General features: G+C 37.4%; 1 protein-coding gene and 1 long non-coding RNA gene across 2 annotated transcripts in view; both read left to right on the forward strand.

Annotated features, from left to right (window-relative positions):
- The first annotated feature begins 104 nt into the window (after positions 1-104).
- Positions 105-2,103, forward strand: LOC114473093 (uncharacterized). The gene is made up of 3 exons (XR_003675216.1): positions 105-181; positions 959-1,057; positions 1,971-2,103. It is a non-coding gene; the product is annotated as an uncharacterized LOC114473093 (long non-coding RNA).
- A 1,637-nt stretch (positions 2,104-3,740) lies between these two features.
- Positions 3,741-19,363, forward strand: part of LOC114473681 (cilia- and flagella-associated protein 44-like) — a 44,013-nt gene continuing 28,390 nt past the window's right edge. Inside the window, exons 1-16 of the mRNA XM_028463446.1 lie at positions 3,741-3,980; positions 4,163-4,265; positions 4,348-4,564; positions 7,207-7,321; positions 8,182-8,346; positions 9,233-9,382; positions 9,458-9,505; positions 10,275-10,374; positions 12,204-12,298; positions 12,421-12,630; positions 13,408-13,518; positions 13,620-13,772; positions 13,874-14,086; positions 14,392-14,534; positions 15,361-15,640; positions 16,543-16,598. Of these exons, the coding sequence (XP_028319247.1) occupies positions 3,792-3,980; positions 4,163-4,265; positions 4,348-4,564; positions 7,207-7,321; positions 8,182-8,346; positions 9,233-9,382; positions 9,458-9,505; positions 10,275-10,374; positions 12,204-12,298; positions 12,421-12,630; positions 13,408-13,518; positions 13,620-13,772; positions 13,874-14,086; positions 14,392-14,534; positions 15,361-15,640; positions 16,543-16,598 (2,348 nt within the window). The 5' untranslated portion in view covers positions 3,741-3,791. The remainder of the gene's footprint in view (positions 3,981-4,162; positions 4,266-4,347; positions 4,565-7,206; positions 7,322-8,181; positions 8,347-9,232; positions 9,383-9,457; positions 9,506-10,274; positions 10,375-12,203; positions 12,299-12,420; positions 12,631-13,407; positions 13,519-13,619; positions 13,773-13,873; positions 14,087-14,391; positions 14,535-15,360; positions 15,641-16,542; positions 16,599-19,363) is intronic.

Genomic DNA, 19,363 nt, shown 5'->3' on the forward strand with positions numbered 1-19,363 from the left:
AAAGAATGCCTTTTTTTCTCAGAGCCAAAAACGAGCTCGTTTGTTGAAAACTACATTACCCATAAAGCTTTGGTGCGTATACCCTGTTGCTTAGCAAAGGTTCACAACTGGCTTAGGAAACTGTAGAAGTCATTTCACGAGCGGAAAAACTTCGGAAAATTTGGAAAAACAACTGCTTGTTGTAAGTATATTTACTATATACAACCACTAGAAACACACTTCTGTGATTTATTTGAAACTTCACTTCGTGCAGCTAATGTCTGCTTGGTCATGACTGTAAATTATATTTCTATTAAATATATTCATTGCGTTATGGGAAAGAAAGCTTAAGCAACAAAATGTATTGCTTGAATTACACGTTCTATATTTGAAACTAAAAGCTCACAGAGAACAGCATAAAGAACAGCTGCAAGTGAAGGATAAAGCACGTTTAGCAAGCGTTTGTAGCAAACACGCTCTCAGCTGTCAGACAACATACAATTAAAAAGGGTCAGTGTATAAAAATCAGTGTGTATTAAAAAGAAAAGAAAAGAAAAAAGAGTGATTATTTGATTTTCATTTTAATATTCAATAATAATTATTGAATAATAAAATGAAAATCAAATAATCACTCTTTTCTTTTTCCTTGCTACAAACGCGTTAATTTTCGAAATTCTAGATATCTTTTAAATCATTTTTTTAGAACAAAAATTAAATAAATTAAAAAAAAAAAAAAGAAAAAAAGTGCCTGGTTTTTCATTTCATGCGACCAGAATTTGCCATATTTCTGAAGTCATTTTGTATATTTCTCTCTAATTCTGTCTATATTTGTTGTCATTCTGTGTTTTTGACTTTATTTTTGTGTAGTATTGTTGTACTTTTCTGTGTTTTTCTGTAATTTTGTGTGTTTTTTGGACCAAGTATTCTTTGTTGTTTTTGTCGATCTTTTGCTAAATGACTATTATGTTTGTGCTTACAGAGCCACCGTACTGAGTAAGTGCATTTACATGTTGTGCCAGTAGAGGGGGCACTTGGTTCACTGCACGTTGTCAAACTGCACGTGCTCCGGTGTCCACAGGTACGTGTGTAATAAAAGTGTTCCAGTGAGACCATCATCATTCAGACTAATGCTCACTAGGTTCTCCCAGCAAGATAAACAACAAACTGTTTACAGTTTTCTATGTTGTTGTAGTCATTTTGTCCGTTTACTGAATTAGACAGGGTCGCATGTACATACCTGTCAAGTTTTGGAATTGAAAATAAGGGAAACATTTTTCTGGTGCCCGCTATCAATATTTTTTTCTCAATAAGGTAATATATGATATAAATCTAGATAATTTTATCAAATGAAGTCTGACCAGAAATATAATTCAGGGTTAACATTTATTAACAAACAGCTGCACGATATGTGCCACTTTTGGCTTTTTCACCTGTAAAGGACAGTATGTGTGAGTGAGTTCTGTAGTGTAGCTTGTTATGGGGTAGATCTGGGTCAGGACGCATTCATTAATCCATCTAACTGAGCTTTACATTCTGTTCTGAGAAGTAAAAGCAGCAACTCCTAAAACTAGTATTTTGATACAAAATATGCTATATATATGCAATATTATAGTTTCCTATATCGGCAAAATAAAAAACTCAAAACATCTTGAATCTCGATATATCGCCCAGCCCTAATTCCTAAATCATAAAACAGCCTAAATTAAAACATAAATGGATATATGAAGCACATGTGTTTATTTAATGTACTTACAGTTTATATACAAGTCAACACGTTGCATATTTACTGTTAATTTCACGTTGCTTATCTTTAAGTTTGACATTTACATTTTAATTTTATTGCAATCCTACTTAGTGCAAATAACAGAAAGTTGATTTAAGGGAATGAAAGTATCCATACAGGTTTCCATAATTATTGTAAGAACATAAGGTGAATTAATGTTATGCATAAGCTAACAACTGGCATATATTTGGTTCCTGTTTTCTCACAGGTTGTGAACACTTGATAGTGGAGTCAGAGTTAGAGTTTGTTTCTCAGAAGCTTCTCTCTGCAGACATGGACAACAACAAGTATGAAGAGCTCCAGTCCAAGCCCTTCATCAGCCCAGATTCAGACATCCCAGTGGATCTCCTGCACCTTTCGTATCCTCCACTTGTTTGATTCATTTTAATCAGTTGTTAAACCTAGTGCTTCAGTCATTGCAAAAAGAACATTCTCACTTTCTGAATCAAAAGTTTTGGCTTCAGTCCAACTAGCAGAAAATATTTGCATTTTTTTCTCTTTAGAAAAAAATAAAAATGCTTTGTTAATTTATTTATTGGTTAATCATTTGAAACAATTATCAAATAAATACAAATGTACATATGTGGGGGGTGGTGGCTGCCTCTCGCATTGGGATCCTGGGTTTGCAGTTGTGGTTTTTGCACATACATTGGTCTACGATGCACTGGCACGCTTTGGGCTGTGGGATAAAACTGGGCTTAATCTTAGACACGTTGATTCCAAATACCTGTTTTAGGTATTACCACTCACTCCTGCCCTCTGTCCACAGCCACCACCATTATATAAGCTTCACACTTGTCACCAGACTGGCTTGACTTACTTTATGGCTATCTTTGTGATATCTTCGTAGTTATGCAGGTGTGTGTTTTACGATCTTATGTGAAAATCATAGGCATGGTAAACTGAAGATAGATTGGTGGCGCTAATAGAACTCTGAGCCAAAGGGAGGGGATAGCGTGTTTTTTTTTAATGCCAATCTCACGATTCTACATACTGCAGCTTTAAGTGGTCCTTGGTCTGAAAAAGTTTGAATATCACTAACGTTGACCTTAACTGAGAAGGGATGCCTTAAGAATAGAACATGGCAGAACTCAGAGGCAGGGTTGGCATCAATTATATACATAATTGCGTAAATAGTAATTAATTAAAATTATGATGTAATTAAAATCTAAATCGCAATTGAAAAATATGTTGTTTTTCGTTTTTTTTCTTCTTTGCCTGCACATGCTGTCAAAGATCAACACTACAAAAAGTGCAATCTTTTTAAGACAGCAATGCATGTTTTGTTATTGCAATTTAATAAATGAATTTATTTTATTGCATATTTGTGACCATCACCAGTCCTCCCTAAGGAAAGGTTAGAAAGTCTTTATTATATAGGGAGGGTTGTAATCATAATTGAATTGTATATGAGTTAAAACTGTCATTCACAATGTAATTAAACATAACTGGGGAACCAGTTATGGTTCTATAGGCCTACGTGTGAACCATATATGGTTCACACGTAGGCCTATGTAGTAAACCATTATTAAAATGTATTTCATATCAAGTTTACCCCTTCATTGCACCATTTAAAAAAAAAAAGTTGAAATCTAGGCATAACTGACAGAAAAAAGACTCAGATGCCCAAATCAAAAATATTGATACCAATACTTTAATTGATAAGGAAGCCTAACAAGGTAACCATCAAATGAGAAACAAATTAGATGATAAATAATATTTTTTTGTGTATTTTAGCTGATTTATGACTTGGGTCAAAGGTTATGTTTTATGGGCTTTTTGTTTTATTAAAGGGAAGGCTCAGTAAGTGTGATTAGTTGTAATTGAGTACAGGGGGAACGTCCATCCATCCATTTTCATACCCGCCTATTCAAGGGGAACGTAACAATTGTAATTGGAAAAAATGCTGGTCAACATAATCAATTTAGTTGTAATTGAACATGGATAATTGAAGTCATAACTGTAAGTTTGGCAGAAGTATGTGTAACTGTATAAAGTGAGGCTGTAGTCAACAGTGCATTACCAGGTTATGGTCCTCATCCATCCGTCCCTCAGTCACTCCTTTGGTTATGACAGCGAGCGCAGATCAAACCTGATGCTGCTGGATGACAGAACTCTAGTGTTTATAGCAGGAAACCTGCTTGTACTGCTGCAAGTTCACACCAAGGAGCAGAGATACCTGCGTTCCTGCAGCGGAGAAGGAATAGGTGCTATCACAGTAAGCTGATCTCCTGACACACTGACGATGTTATCATGCATACTCTGCTCAACAAATGTATATTTAACAAAGTACCTGTAATGTAGGCCACTTCCAGTCTTCTGTCCCCAGTTTTCTGACCAGCTTCTTTTGTTGTGACTAATATTAATCACATGTATATCTTTATGTATGTTTGTGTGTAGGCTCATCCCAGTAATGAGTACTTTGTCATAGCTGAGAAGGGAAACCAGCCTCTAATACTCGTCTATGAATATCCCTCATTGAGACTCTACCACATCCTCAGAGGTAAACATGATACATAATATTTATTAAGCATTTTTGTCATTTTGGATGATGGAGGCTGTTTTCTTATTTGCCATGTGTGCAGGAGGCACAGAGCTAGTGTACAGCTCTGTGGACTTTAACCTGGATGGCAGCATACTGGCCAGTGTGGGCGGAGCCCCAGATTACATGCTGACTCTGTGGGACTGGAGACATGAGGAAGTGATGCTGAGGTGCAAGGCATCCTCACAAGAAGTCTATAGAGTCAGATTCTCCCCACACAACCCAGAACTGCTCACCTCATCAGGAACTGGACACGTCAAGTAAGGAACACAATGATTACCCCTGACTAGCCTGGAGATAAGCCACACCCACTTCCTTACTTTTTGTAATCGCCTGTATTAAACATGATATAATAATACAAGGAGATTCGGATGGATTCCAGGCTAAGTACAGAAGGTGCAGCAGGAGCACCAGTGGCTCCAGGTGTGGCTTTTCTTCACAAGAAGGTATTTTATGTAAACGACTAAGATGTAAATATGAATAAAGCTTTATGTACTTCACTGAAATAAAAAAGAGCACATTTTTATGATAAATACTAGTTCAAAGCTTCAAGGTTCCTGGGGAAACAAAGCACTTTGAATGACAAACAGCTCAATCTGACTGATATCATCTTGTTATGGTGAAAAAACCCTGGAACCAAACATAACAACCTTGGATCAATCTGACACTGAGAATGTTCATGTACATACCTTTAATTTAAATGTTCTACTGCACTACTTATCAATGCTCTACTGCACTATTTTCCTTTTATTATTATTATATTTTATTATTATCTTTCTTTTCTATTATTTTCCTTCTTTTATCTTATTTTTTAATTTTTATTTTGTATCTATTTAATTATTTTTTATATTATTATTATTATTATTATTATTATTATTATTATTATCATCTTGTTATTTGCACATTCTAGTCTAACTACTGTTTATATTTATACTTATGTTTATACTTATTATCATCTTTTCTAGCTGATTGTTTATTGTTGAAAAATTTTTGTTTTCACTATTGGAGAGAGCACAGTTGACCGAGTCAAATTCCTCGTGTGTACAACATACACTTGGCGAATAAAGATGATTCTGATTCTGATTCTGATTCTGATTCTGATGCAATAACAGAAATATTGAACTTGTTCATTATAATTAGAGCCCTGACGGTTTAATCTCGTATTTATTTGTTTTTAATCCTGAGCTGCTGTTTTATTGAAATGAAAAGGATTATATACTGAATCAGGACACGTTAGTGAGTTTGAACTTTGGCATTTCAATCCAATAAAATTCCACTGAAACTAACAAACTGAACACCACAAATCACTGCTTTGAAAAATGTCAGGGAAAAACATTGTTTTTAAAATAAATAAACAGATATAAAAATAGTTTGATAAATATTTGGAAAATTCCAGCAAATATACAGGTATGGGGGAAAAAGATGACATTTTTAAATTATAAAAGCAAATCATAAAAAGAAATACTCGTGTTAATAAAATTATGCTTCATAAAAAAAAATGTATGTAAATGTATTTTTCTAACTTTTTTAGTTTTTCAGTTTAAAGAATATATTATAGCTCTAAAAGCAACTAATCTGCAAAGGAACACGTGAATTGAGCATCATCTTTTCAAACAATTCCCAGGCAAGGTTATTGTGTAACATTTAAGCTTTTGTGACCGTTATTACGAGTCCACACTGATTAAAGCTGAGGTATGTAAGTTTTTTTTTTGTTTTATTTGGTAAAAAATCCATAATCATTTTTAATATATTGTATTGCATATTGTAATCCAGTGTTCTGAGTGGACAGTGAATCTCTTCTCCATCTCCTGGCTCTGTAAATGATCTTTAAAAATGCACGAGTGTGATGCTGGACTTCAGCCAATCAGAGATGTTTCTACCAACAGGGTGATCTCATGAGCTGTTTTAAGCATTATTATTGGCTGCTCAAGCTGCTCTTCAAAAGTTGATGCGCTTTCTGGATCTGAGAGTAGGGACAGTCCCATGGCTCTATATTCTAGCTGAAGTCTCTTATCCGGCTTTTGGCACAGCAGTTACACGGCAAATCAAGAGGAAAAAGGAAGACCGAGATGGAGAAGCAACAGAATAAAGGCAAAAACGTGTTCAGGAGGAACAGAGTCCACAGGGTCGGTGTGTGCAGCGAACTGCGAGTGGTCTGCTTTCAGTCAGCGCAGTCCGCCTCGAGTCAGAGAGAGTGAGAACAGACGGAATATTTAGCTTATTAAAAATGATCTAAGGTGGAAATAACAGACCCAATTCATCTGCAGTGTGGACGCAGTGTCTGCTCTGCTCAGCTGAGAAATGACTGCTTGTGTTTGCGAAGCAGCTGTGACTCTGACCCTCTTATTGTCCTCACAGCAGTGAGTGATACGTGCTTTTATGTCTCGAAAACATCAGAAAACTCTCCAATAACACAAGATGAAGTTCCTACATTTGTTACTCGTCTCTATGGAGAAAACAGTCGCAAAGAGTTGCACAGTGTGCGCGTGCGCACAAGTTTTGTTTAGGAGGGGAGCGTGGAGCGCCTCACGATTCTACATACCCCAGCTTTAAAGAGTGGTGTCTGTCTGTAAAGAACTTGTTTACTGATATCATTGCATTGTGTAAACATAAAGAATTTCTTTCATGTTTGTTATTTTCTCAGGTTGTCATGTATCTTCATGTTATTTGGCAGGAGTGTCATAATTATGAAGATAAAGACTTTTTAGAGGATGAAAAAATATTAATATTACAAATGCATATTTCAAGTCATCAGAGTAATCAACAAACTCCTCAGGCCAGGATTTAAAAATCCTGCTTTCTACCTCCTTCAAAAAACATTAGTTAGTGAAGACTTTTGTTGTGAAAAAAGACCTTATGTGACATTGTGTGATTTTATTTCTTCTTTTTGCATCCTGTTTAGGTTTTGGACTATTTCTCCCACATTCACAGGTCTCAAATTGCAAGGGGTTATGGGATTTTTTGGGGAAACATCAGCCACTGACGTAGAGGGATTCGTGGAGCTTCCTGATAGAAAGGTAGGTCACCTGCTCCAGTTATGCAGTACCTGGCATTATAACTTTCTCAGTTCAGAGATGACATTCAGCTCAGATTCCTTTCATGCTTGTAGCCAAAGACAATCCTAATGTGGCATTTGCTAATTGATACAGATCCTACAACCAGCTTCTTCATGTGTTTAGGAAACTAGGATAAAGTTCTGCTAGAGAAAAGAGATGTGTTCTGGCTTTGTGACCAATTTAAACTGAGCCTGACTTCTGTCACCGGTTGATACAGTAAAATCAGTTGTAGAAACCATCTTGTTGCTGATGTAGTGTAAGACACATGCATTTTAGTAAAGAAATTAAAAACAAATGCACTGTTAAATACTTCATTTGGAGCAGAAAAATAAGGATTCACAGGGACAGCTTTTTATAATTTTCACTATCTCTGTACTAGCTTCTGGAAGTCAGATAAAGGTCATTTGTGTGAATAATTTGATGTCACAATTTGTTTTTGGTCAAGTTTGTGTATATTCATAACAGCTCTGATTTGTTGGTGCCATTAGTACGCAAATATTTCTACTCTCCGCTCCTGTCCCCCCATGTTAAAAACAACTAAACCCCCCCTACTTCTGACAAAACATTCTTTCTCTTAAGTCAGAAAACACATGAAATATATAGCTACAACTTTGTCAAACCAATGACAGGTCAATTATATTTTTACTGAACATAAGGCCAATAAGCAAATGTTAGGGACAGATTTTAACTACATTTTCCTCCGATGATTTTAATACCATTAATATTCTGGTCCATTTAATGGTTCACGACAAACAAATTGACTGGTTTCTTACTTCACCAGTGCTTTTGGTTCTGAATTGACTGAGTCTTCTCCTGGTTAGGTGGTAACAGGTACAGAATGGGGTAACCTGCTGCTGTGGGATAGAGAGGCCATCAAAGTGGAGATCTGCCGAATAGAGCGGCAGAGCTGTCATGTGGGGACAGCACAGCCCTTTTCCTTAGAAGATGGACTGTTGATGACTTTCGGTTCTGATGGGGTGATCAGGGTACGATTAATCTTCTCTACGTCTTTTATTTTGAGCAGGTTTATAGGGGATCACATGCAGCTTATTCATGCCGACAAGGCAGGAGACAGTATTGGCTACAGGCGGCTATCTGTCTAATATTGTGTGGCCCCTAAAGTAAACACACAAAATGACTTCAAAAACACATAAGACAATAGAAAAACTCACAAAACAGCAGAAATTCACAAAATTGCTCTAAAAACCTATAAATAGCCAAAAAATACACAAAAGGACAACAAATATACCAAAAATTACTCCATAAACATTGACTACAAAAAAAAAACACTCAAATAAAAAAAAACTACACAAAATGAATTCCTAAAACACACAAAACAACAAAGATACACAAAATTACAGAAAAATATACAAAATACAAACAAAAGACAAAAAATTACAACATACAAATTCACATAAAAACCTTGTTGTTTATTCCTTTATTTATGAACAGATTGGTTGTTATTATGAACGCTGACATTAATATGGATAATGTGGCCCTCGGATCGAACTATCATATTTTTGTGGCCCCCGCTGTAATAGAAGTTGCCCATTTCTGCTGTACTGGATGCCAGTGTGTCACAGGGTCACCACCTACAGACACTTTCATTCACACAGCATTATTCAACTGATGCCAACAAACCACTATTGTGTTAATAATTGTCAATGTATGACTCATCAACATCACAAGAACAAGTCTCTCATTACTTTTGAACTAATGAAGGAACTTCATTATTAGTTCTTCATTTGGAGCTGCTTTCATTTCATTTTTGAATTGACCCTTAAAAGAACAAATCTGTTATTGCATGTGGAAACCACACCATTATTCTATTTGTATGTAAGGTGTATGTCTTACTATGTAACTCTGCCACAGGGCTGGGACATTGAGAAAATCAACATGGCTGACACACACAGTGGAAGGTTAGAAATGGAACCCATTAATGAGCTGGTAGTTGGACACAATGTCTGCCTGTCATCTGTGGTGAGGAGCCCCCTGCCCAACTCCTTCATCTGGTTTGCCCAGGTCAGATGCAAAATCATCAACACTTGTGTCTACAATGCACCATAACGCTAGAGTCTGTACGGTGTGTTCCTACAGGATTCCAATGGAGCCATCTGGAAACTGGACCTTTCTTTCACCAACACTGTGAGTGAAGATGGTTTCCCTGAATTGATTTTCAGATCATTTACATGTTTGTTTATTTTTTTATTTCCGACAATTATTGGCTTTGGTGTCTCAACTGTTGGGGTGGGTCACAGATGTCTGTCGTAGAGCCTTTCCAGGCGTAACAGCATTGTACCATTTTTACATTACATTTTGAGTTAGTTTAGTTTAGTTTCAGTCCTTAGAATTATATTTAATGATAGACGACTAAAAACAATTTAATATATAATGAGAAAAAGGGATAAATAGGTAAAAGGTCCTAAGTAGGCTATTTGCCTGTGGGTGAAAGTCCATTGCTTTTATTTTGAAGGGTATTACTACTAACTTTTTCTTAGAGTACAGTCTATTTAGGCATCACCACATGGCAACAATTTAGTACTTTTTTCCCGCTAACTAACATTGCTTTTCACTAATTAGGAAATAGGTTTTCAAATGAAAAGGTAATTTTGTAATGTATTTTTTACTCCACATTTTTCCCCTAGTTTTCAGCTTGCATATACAAATGGCAGCCAGAGACACACTATAGGGCCAAATACATTTGACCACCTTATATTTTTCAGGGTTTAGGCTGGCCCCTTATCTTTGTTTAAACCTGCCTGTGATTTTATGATCACAGGTTCAAACAAAACATGTTATTTAAATGAATTTGAGAAGTAAAATATGACTCCATTTGTGTTGTGGCTTGCTATTAAGAAGTGATGGTGGGTCCTAAACAGTGAAACAAAGGCTGTGGTTACATCTGTATGTGCAGACTCCAGATCCAGAGTGCCTGTTTACTTTCCATGCCGGGTCAATCCACGGTCTGGATGTTTGTAAAACATCACACCTCATGGCCACGACAGCTCCTGACCGTGAGTACGCACACACACAAGCACACACACACTTGACATTTACAGAAATTGCTTTTTTCCTTGGATTAGTATGGAATAATCTCAGATTCTTATAATATCCTTAACATAATCTCCTTTTTTGAAGTTTTACTATAATCCAGGTCTCGAAAAAGAATTATACTAAACTTGGCCAGAGGCCGGTTATACAGAATTATACAAAAATTGTAAAAACTGGTGTTTAATCAACGTGTCTGTGCTCCGACTATTGGTTTAGCATTATCGTTGCAGATATTGCTCAGACTTTCTCCCTCGATTTAATTTCGGGGGAAAATCCCGCTCTATCCCAGTCATTGCTTATGTGTCCTTGGGCAAGGCACTTTTCACACATGGCCTCGTATGAATGGGTATGAATTGTGCATGAATAGGCGTGGTTTGCCCCAGGGCAGCTGTGGCTACAATGTAGCTTACCACCACCTTTATGACTGGTGTGAATTAATTATGGTTTCTGTAAAGCACTTTGAGTGTCATTAGAAGTGTTATATGAACACAAATACGTACAATTCTAAAGTCTTGAACTATTGTCTAGATGTCTTTACATTTTTGCTGTTTTTTCTCTCTTTTTCCCTCAATTCCAAATTAAAGGTCAAACTCCTGTGCCACACAAACATATGTTAACTGATGAAATGTATAGCTAAATGTTTAACCCCTTTCCGATCATTTCCACATTTACAATCACCTTTTGCATAATGTGCACAATCTTAATCAAAACATGATCGGACCAGTCCATGATTTCATTAGTCTAAAACTGTATTATGTTGTCTGGAACTAGACAAACAAAGAAGCATCCAGATTTTGAATAAAGTCTTAAAGCAGAACTAAGTAGCATGCAGTTAGCGCTGCCCCTAAAGGTTCCTTTTGGTTATGCCACTGTCGTAAAAACTCTGCACCCCCCGCCACCTGCCCCACGCCACAGCTACATGCTTTTCTCTCCCAAGACGGTAGCAATCGATCACTGAAAAATCCTAATACAACAGTGACACTAAGGGTGCTTTCACACATAGTCCCATGTGACCATGTCAACAGTTTGAGGAAGAGAGACAAGTGAAATAAATGAATGGGAGTAACACGGAAGGGAGTGTGGCAATGTATGTGGTGTGTTTGTTTGTGTGCTGACAAAGCGGCTCTGAAAATGGAAGGATAGATGGATGAATATTTGTGTGTGTGCTGCCTGATGGAGGGCTGGGTTGCGAGTGTGCGTGCCTGTTGCCGCGACGACCGTGTGTGTGATTGCTGTGTGTTACTGCTGAGCTGTCACTGCATGGAGTTGCTCCGTTCCTCAGACAAAGATCTTCTCTGCCTTTTTTTGGCAGCCTCCACCATGATATAAGTTTGAGAAAAGTGAATTTGTAGACAACCGTGTGCAGCCACGGGGCTGGTCATAATCTAGCATTAGTTTGTACTGGGCTGTCGTAAAGCAGTACGTCTTGCCACCGGATCGGAGGCAGGGAAAGTTGCAAGTGTGGTTTTCTGGCCAGAGACAGCAGGGAGAGATGAAAGACCCCCCAATCACCCCATAAACACTTGTATTACCCTCACAGGAACTACGAGAAGGTTTTATTAAGGTGAAAAGGTTACTTGGTTCTGCTTTAAGAAGACACTAGATTAGTGATGATTAATATAATTAGATTATTTGAGTTCAGGTTTTATTGAAACCTCAGTAGGTGAAACCAGCCCTCAGTGTTTAGATTGAGTTTGATGATATTTTTAAGTCATTAGTATTAGATATTAGAAGTTATAGAAGTTGAGTTTTTGCTTGTATAGGTTCAACACTATCCTGCTTCTCTTCTCAGGCTCAGTCAAAGTTTTTGACTTCTTGGCAAAAAAACAATTGACCACCAGTTGCTTCAACCAAAGTGGGACTACCATCAGCTGGGCTCCACCATGGGTATATTTGCTGGCATCTAAATTTGCATTTTTAAACATTTCAGTTTTATTTATTCACCTTTCACAGTAAAACCAGCTTGACAACTTAGACATCATCAATACTTTTCTGGTTTCAACTGTTAGGTGAAAGCGAGCAGTGGTCTGCTTGCAACGGGCTTTGAGGATGGAGTCGTTCGTTTATTGGAGCTATACAGACCTCAGAGTTTGTATGCGCTATCCAGAAGCAGCTGTGAAGAAGATGGCAAACTGCGCCTCAAACAGGCCTTTAAACCTCACAGTGAATCTGTAACTGCACTGGCTTATGAGCGTAATGGGGAGATCCTGGCTACAGGGGTAAGAAGAGGTTTAGTTGTGCAGTTTTATTGAATTTTGCTGTAGATATGATACTGTATATGATATGATATAATGAAAAATAAGCAGGTGTTACATCATGAGTTTAAGTCCAACAATAAAACTGACAGTTCTCAGTTCTTCCCCACCCCGAACCATTTTCCTACGCTGACTCCCTCTTCCCTTTCTCCTCACTTAGGTGTAACACTGCCCTCTGTTTTTATATTCTCCCTTTAATTAAGTGTTTCTTATCCTTCCTTAGAGAGGGCTGGTAATGGTCACAATTATGCAATAAAATGAATTAATTCATTCATGACATCCTCCAGTTTGGGAACCACTGATGTAAACAATCCTACCTTTAGACATCTTACTACTCTGAAAGCATATCTAAAATAGATTAAAACAGAACTTTGTGACATTGCTAAACATTAGAATACACGGCCCTTTGATTATATCACTACACTGCCTATCCTTGTGGATTTATCCCTTGTTCTCCAAGTCTGAAAACATGTACTATATTTAATTTATAAAATCCGAGTCTCAAATAATGAACGTAGATGTCAGATTTTTGTTCCTCTGATTATGACTGTTATACAGGTGAACTGTCTTTAACAAGAACTTAAACCACTATGACACATCAATAACGAACTATATTGTAAACATTGTAACCTCTTTATTTTCCAGTGCAATTTCAGCAAGTGTAGCTTGGTGAGTTTAAATAGTCGAGTAATGAATAAATAAAACATTTCTAACCTTAAGTCTTTTTTTGTAACTACTCAGAGCGCAGACGGAACAGTGTTCTTCTTTTCTGTTGGGGAAAAGTACCTTCCTATCGGCTTCATCCATGTTCCCAGCCCAGTGCAGGCACTTGAGTGGTCTCCTGCATCCCATGTAAGTCTTATTCAACATCCTCACCATATAGTGCTGCAACGATTGTGTCTGCTGAAAAAAACAACTATTCAATCGATTTTTTCTTTGTTGTCTTAACACAGAGCAATAACAGACTGCTCATTCTGTGTTGGAGTGGGCATGTGGTTGAAGTGAATTGTCCCAATCCCAAGGATCAGGAGCCACTTAAAACCTTCCTGCTGCCTGAGCTGCACAGGAGGTCATTCAGGTTCCAGAGTATCAAATCTAGAATCAAGGTCTGAAGCCCAAAGACATTGTTTAAAGGTTTTTTAAAAAAAAAAAAAAAAACTCCTTTGAATGAAGATGAGTTGTGTCATGTGCGTTGCTGCTTTTACAGAGACAGGAAGAAATTTTAAGACTTCAAGCTTTAAAAGAGGAGAAGAAGAAAAAGGCAAAAGAGCTTTTAACCTTGATTGATGCTAAACAAGAAGAAGACGAAGAAGAAGAGGAAGAAAAGGAGGAAGAGTTACCACCAATCTACACTCCAGATCCTCCAAGTCCTCTCTATTGTGGTTTCTATTCAGAGCCAGACCATTTCTGGCTTTCCATGGTACTCATAGACACATATTTTTATGGAATGTCTCAAAGAATCAAATTTGATGAAAAATATTCAGGAATGTCTAACACCCTTCTCTATTGTGGTCTATATTCCATAGACCACTGTACCTTACATTTTTTGTTGCTACTAGCTAACTGTTTCTGTTTAAACACAACAAAGAATGGCAGATTTTTGAGTTAATTATTATAAATGATTATGGTTATAATATCATTTTTATGAGCCAATATAACCTATGAGTATTATTGAGGAGTTTTATTATGACACTGAATCTTTTTGTTCTTTTCTTTGTCGCACAGGGTGGCTTTGACTCAGGTTATTTGTATCATTGTAAGTTCTCAGAGAATCAAGACGAGGAACCAGAAAAGCGAAAGGATGAACCTTTTCACTTTCTACCAATCCACAATGCAGACAATGACCCAATTTGCTCAATCACCTTCAGGTAGACGGAGATCAAACTAACAAGTTGACTCTTTCATTATAAATTCAGTTTGCAGAGCTGAAAGGCTGAAAATGATGTCCATGTTCAAATATCTGTCAATATTTTAGAGGATCTTGTTTAACTTCAGATGGATGACAAAACAAGATTTTATAGCTTTATTGTATTAAATCGTTCAGAGTTTTTGGACACAAGTCCAGCCCTTTCCTGTATATTAACACTGGACTTTAATTTACTATTAGGAGCGGGATGATACACAGAGTGAGCCCATTATCATCCATTGTATCGTATCCTGAACTCAAACGATGCAATACCATATTTTTTAAAGGAAAAAAAGGCAATGAAAATGCAGTTGGACTAATAACTATAAAATAATAATGGTTTTATATCACTTTAATTAACCCTGAAAATACTTACATACTCGGGGTATGAACTTTTTAACTCAATGAAAAATAAAAACTAATCATAACAATCTGGTGTATAGGAGATCATGTGGATTTATTTTTTAATCTGACTCCCCCAAGAGATACCACTCAATGTAACACTTTGTGACGTTTTAATACCGTGATATCTTGTCGCTTGAAATATCGTCCCACTTTTATTTACACTCAACATCAGAATCATGTTAAGAGAAACTTCATAGACATTTTAACTGATTAGATGAGTAAGTGTATCTTTTTAAAATCCCCTCTGACAGTTAAAACATCAGGCAGCTTTGTTAAAACCCTGATTTAACAGATGATTAATTGTGTGTGCGATTGAAGGTTGTTTACCAGTATACCTCAAAATTCCACTTTATACCTGACTTGTCCTTCCTGGTGTTTTACAGCTCCAGCAGAGAGCTGCTGCTCTGTGGCATGCATTCAGGTTCCATCAGAGTTTACCCTCTGCAACCAGGTGACCTCAGCCTCACCTCCATGCAATCTTACTGGGTCCTCAGCCTCCATGATAATCAGAATGGACAACTGCACCACATCCGCTGCAGCCATGACGACCTCTTTGTTTTAACTGCTGGAGATGACGGGAACATATTTTCCTTTACAAGGCGTCCACCAGAGGAGCTACAGAGCAGCCTGCAGAGAAAGGCTGCCATGATTCCTTCACCAAGTGTCAGTATACCTTTCAATTAGCATTCTGCATGACAACGGTCATATTAATAAGCCTTATGTATTTTTGATGGATATGCTACTTGAAACACCTGCCACAGCATGTTTTTGTTAACAATACAAAGAAAAATGATGTTGGTAACAAGAATAACAATTGGAAGGACAACAAATGACGCACCGCAATGTTTACCTAGAACAAGTTTTTTTTCTACCCTTTCAGATGATGTGCACATGTGCATGCAGGCATACACATCATTTTTATGGATTATTTATATACAATATTTCTCCTCATTTCTATTGATCATATGCGTTCTAGTTGATTCAATAATGAATCAATTAAATTAAATGACCAAGTAGGTTTTTAGGTGCCGGCAGCCTAAGTTTGTGAAAACCTATTGTATCCTGCATGTTATTTTTCTTCCTTGAAGCAAATCATGCTTCCTGTGCTCGAACAATCACCAATGTTTTCCACAAAGGTCTAGTCCCATGTCAGATTGCCTCAGCTGCAACATCAGGCCAATAGTCCTAAAGGTGGTGCTACAGCAAGTCTCTAAAGGTAAAAATGTTGAAAATTCACAACAAATCAACAATATGTGCAACAGATTTGCGACTTTCACCAAAATGGCACTGAAGAAATGTTTTTACTTTTAAATCAATTGCAAATTATGAAGTCTAAACTTGCTACAGCTCATCTTCAGACTGATCCACACAGATTTTTGATACATTCAAAACTGAGCCTACGGTGCATCAAAATATCTGATTTTTTTTTTTTTTATCTCAACTATTTAGACTTTGTACATTGTCACCACAGAGAGTTTCTATAACACACCTTTGCAAAGTCTTGATGTTCATGTAACCAACATAATTAAAATGTGTTGACACTTACATGATATTTAAATTAACAGGTGGGTCTAGAGAGCAAGTCACTGGTTCTGGACATTGAGGACCCAGCAGCCTACAGGTCAGTGTTTAGACTGTTCAGCTAAATGTTTTGCAGTGACATGCCGTGACCAGTAGGGTTGGGTAGGCAGGGGGTTGCAAATCGAGACCACCAAAGACAATTTCATATGTTTCTGCTGGCAAGTGTCAATTCAATTCAATTCAACTTTATTTTTATAAAGCAATTTCCAACAAAGTCATCTCAATGCGTTTATCAAAATATAAAATTCATAATAAGAAAGAAAAAAACCCAACAAGATCCACATGAAGAAGCATTTAGCTATCTAACAAAATCAACATCGTGAAACACCATTAAAGAAACATAAACAAATATTTAATACAGCCTCCATACTCTCCCAACAAGATAGATATCATGACATGGCAGCACATTCGTTGATTGTGTTGGAAACACAGAAACACGGCGCAATCCTTCCATTCACTGTGAAAAACACAATACAATACAATTTTCTGACCTTACCATTGCTGAAGGTCTGGTAACTCAGGTGTTGTTCTCCCATTTTTTAAAAGCTGTTGTTTTTCCTCAAAAGAAAGTTTCTTTATTGTCTCTAGCGCTGTCATCCTGCCTGTAGTGTTATCCCGCCCACTAGCTAGAGAACGTAGCAGCCGCGGTCACGTGATATCAATTCACTAATGCACCGTACGTATAGCATTTAGTATAGAACGGTTACGTCCATAGACAGCATAGAGAGCTGCCTTTTTACGTAAATGGTTTTCATCTTGGGGAACTGACTGTGCATGTGCAAACACATAAAAACATGCTATGGCAACAGAGGCAGAGCAGCAATGTGCTTTTCGGAGAGGGCGTGGCCTCCTCCTGCCTTACAGCAGCGTGAGACTGCAGCCTGTAACGACGAGGTGACGTTACACATGGACTGTTATAATGTATACATGGTAAATTGTGTGAACAGACTGGCAGTGCTTAATGAAATTAAGAAGACACATTCTGTTGTAGTGATTTAATGAATTTGCTTAAATTGACATCATGAAGACAGGTGATGAAGCACATGGTTCAGGCCACAGGGTTTCAGCATTCATCTAGTGATAAAAACAGAAAATACATTTTAAGATAATTGATAAATAACTTAGCAGTGACATGATAGATAAAACCATTAAATATGTTCTCTTATTCTGGGTGTGATTGAGTGCGGAGCACTTAAAATTTGCGAGCAGAAAACTCTGTCCCCTAATTGCCATCTGCTTTACGGGGTTTTTAGTCCATGGTATTTTACCTGATTCTATTTTATCTGTTTTACTAATGCCAATTATCAAAAATAAATCTGGGAAAATTAACAGTTCAGATAACTACCGGCCTATAGCCCTGGCCAGTATCCTATCCAAGGTTTTGGAGAGGACAATATTGAATAGGCTGGAACAGTTTATCCTGACCTCCAACAACCAGTTTGGTTTTAAACCTAAACATGGGACAGATACATGTATTTTTGCTCTTAAAGAGATTCTAGACTTTTACAACAGACAAAATTCCACGATTTTTATGTGTTTTATTGATGCCTCTAAGGCCTTTGATCGTGTGAATCATGAAAAATTATTTTTTAAATTGCAAAATAGAGGGGTTCCTATGTCACTTATAAGAATCCTCATTTTCTGGTATTCACACCAGACAATGTACGTGAAATGGGGTGATTTTACATCTGCTCCCTTCAACGTATGTAATGGAGTTAGGCAGGGGGGTATTTTATCTCCATTTCTTTTTAATATTTATATGGATGAGTTATCCAACCAACTGAACAGTTGCAGAACAGGCTGTATGGTTGGAGATGCTGTTGTGAACCACCTGATGTACGCAGATGATCTGGTTGTCCTGTGTCCATCCAGTGCTGGCCTCCAGCAGTTACTCAGAATATGTTCCCAATATGGCTCTGACTTTGACATTAAATTTAATGGTAAAAAGAGTAACATAATGATCGTCAGAAGCAAGGAAGACAAAGAGTTATCATTTCCTGTCTTCTCTCTCTCTGGTACTGTCCTTAAAATGTGTGAGGAAGTTAAATACCTTGGACATTATTTGAGTGACGACCTGTCTGATGATAGGGATATACAAAGACAATGCCGTATGATGTATGCACAGGCTAATATGCTGAAGAGAAAATTTAGTATGTGCTCTGTGCCTGTTAAGATAACTCTTTTTAAAACGTTTTTCACCCCAATGTATACTGCCCACTTGTGGCGGCACTACAAAAGGAGTTCCATGCAGAGACTTAAGGTGGCATATAATGATGGCCTGAGGATGCTGCTCAATGTGCTGAGACGGAGCAGTGCAAGCCAAATGTTTGTGAGTGCTGGTGTTTCTACATGTCCTGCTGTACTCAGGAACCTTATGTTCAGCTTTATGTGTAGAATATCTAAATCTGAAAATGGCATCATTTCTGCACTGGCAAACCCTGCCCTGAGTACACTTCGGTTCACTTCAAGGCTCTGGAGGCATTGGCGTTTTAGCTTATACGTAAATATGTGATATTGGAATATCTGTCTGTTTTGGTGTACATGTGTATGTCTTCTGTACTTTGTTGTTTCTATGGACCGCCGCTGTGTCCGAAATAAAGATTTGAATTGAATTGAATTGAATTGAAATGCAATACAGCAATGCTTACCTGTGCATGGCCTCTTCCTCTTTCCTGTGGTGTCCTGGTGAAAGAATTCCCCGGGGGCTGTGGACACCTTTTTATAGTTCCAGGTGGGAGAGACCAAGAGGGACTAAGGAACAGGGGAGCTTGATGTTTAGAAATCAATGTAAATAATTAGTTTAAT

Source organism: Gouania willdenowi, chromosome 12, assembly GCF_900634775.1.
Source record: "Gouania willdenowi chromosome 12, fGouWil2.1, whole genome shotgun sequence".
Classification (NCBI taxonomy): domain Eukaryota; kingdom Metazoa; phylum Chordata; class Actinopteri; order Blenniiformes; family Gobiesocidae; genus Gouania; species Gouania willdenowi.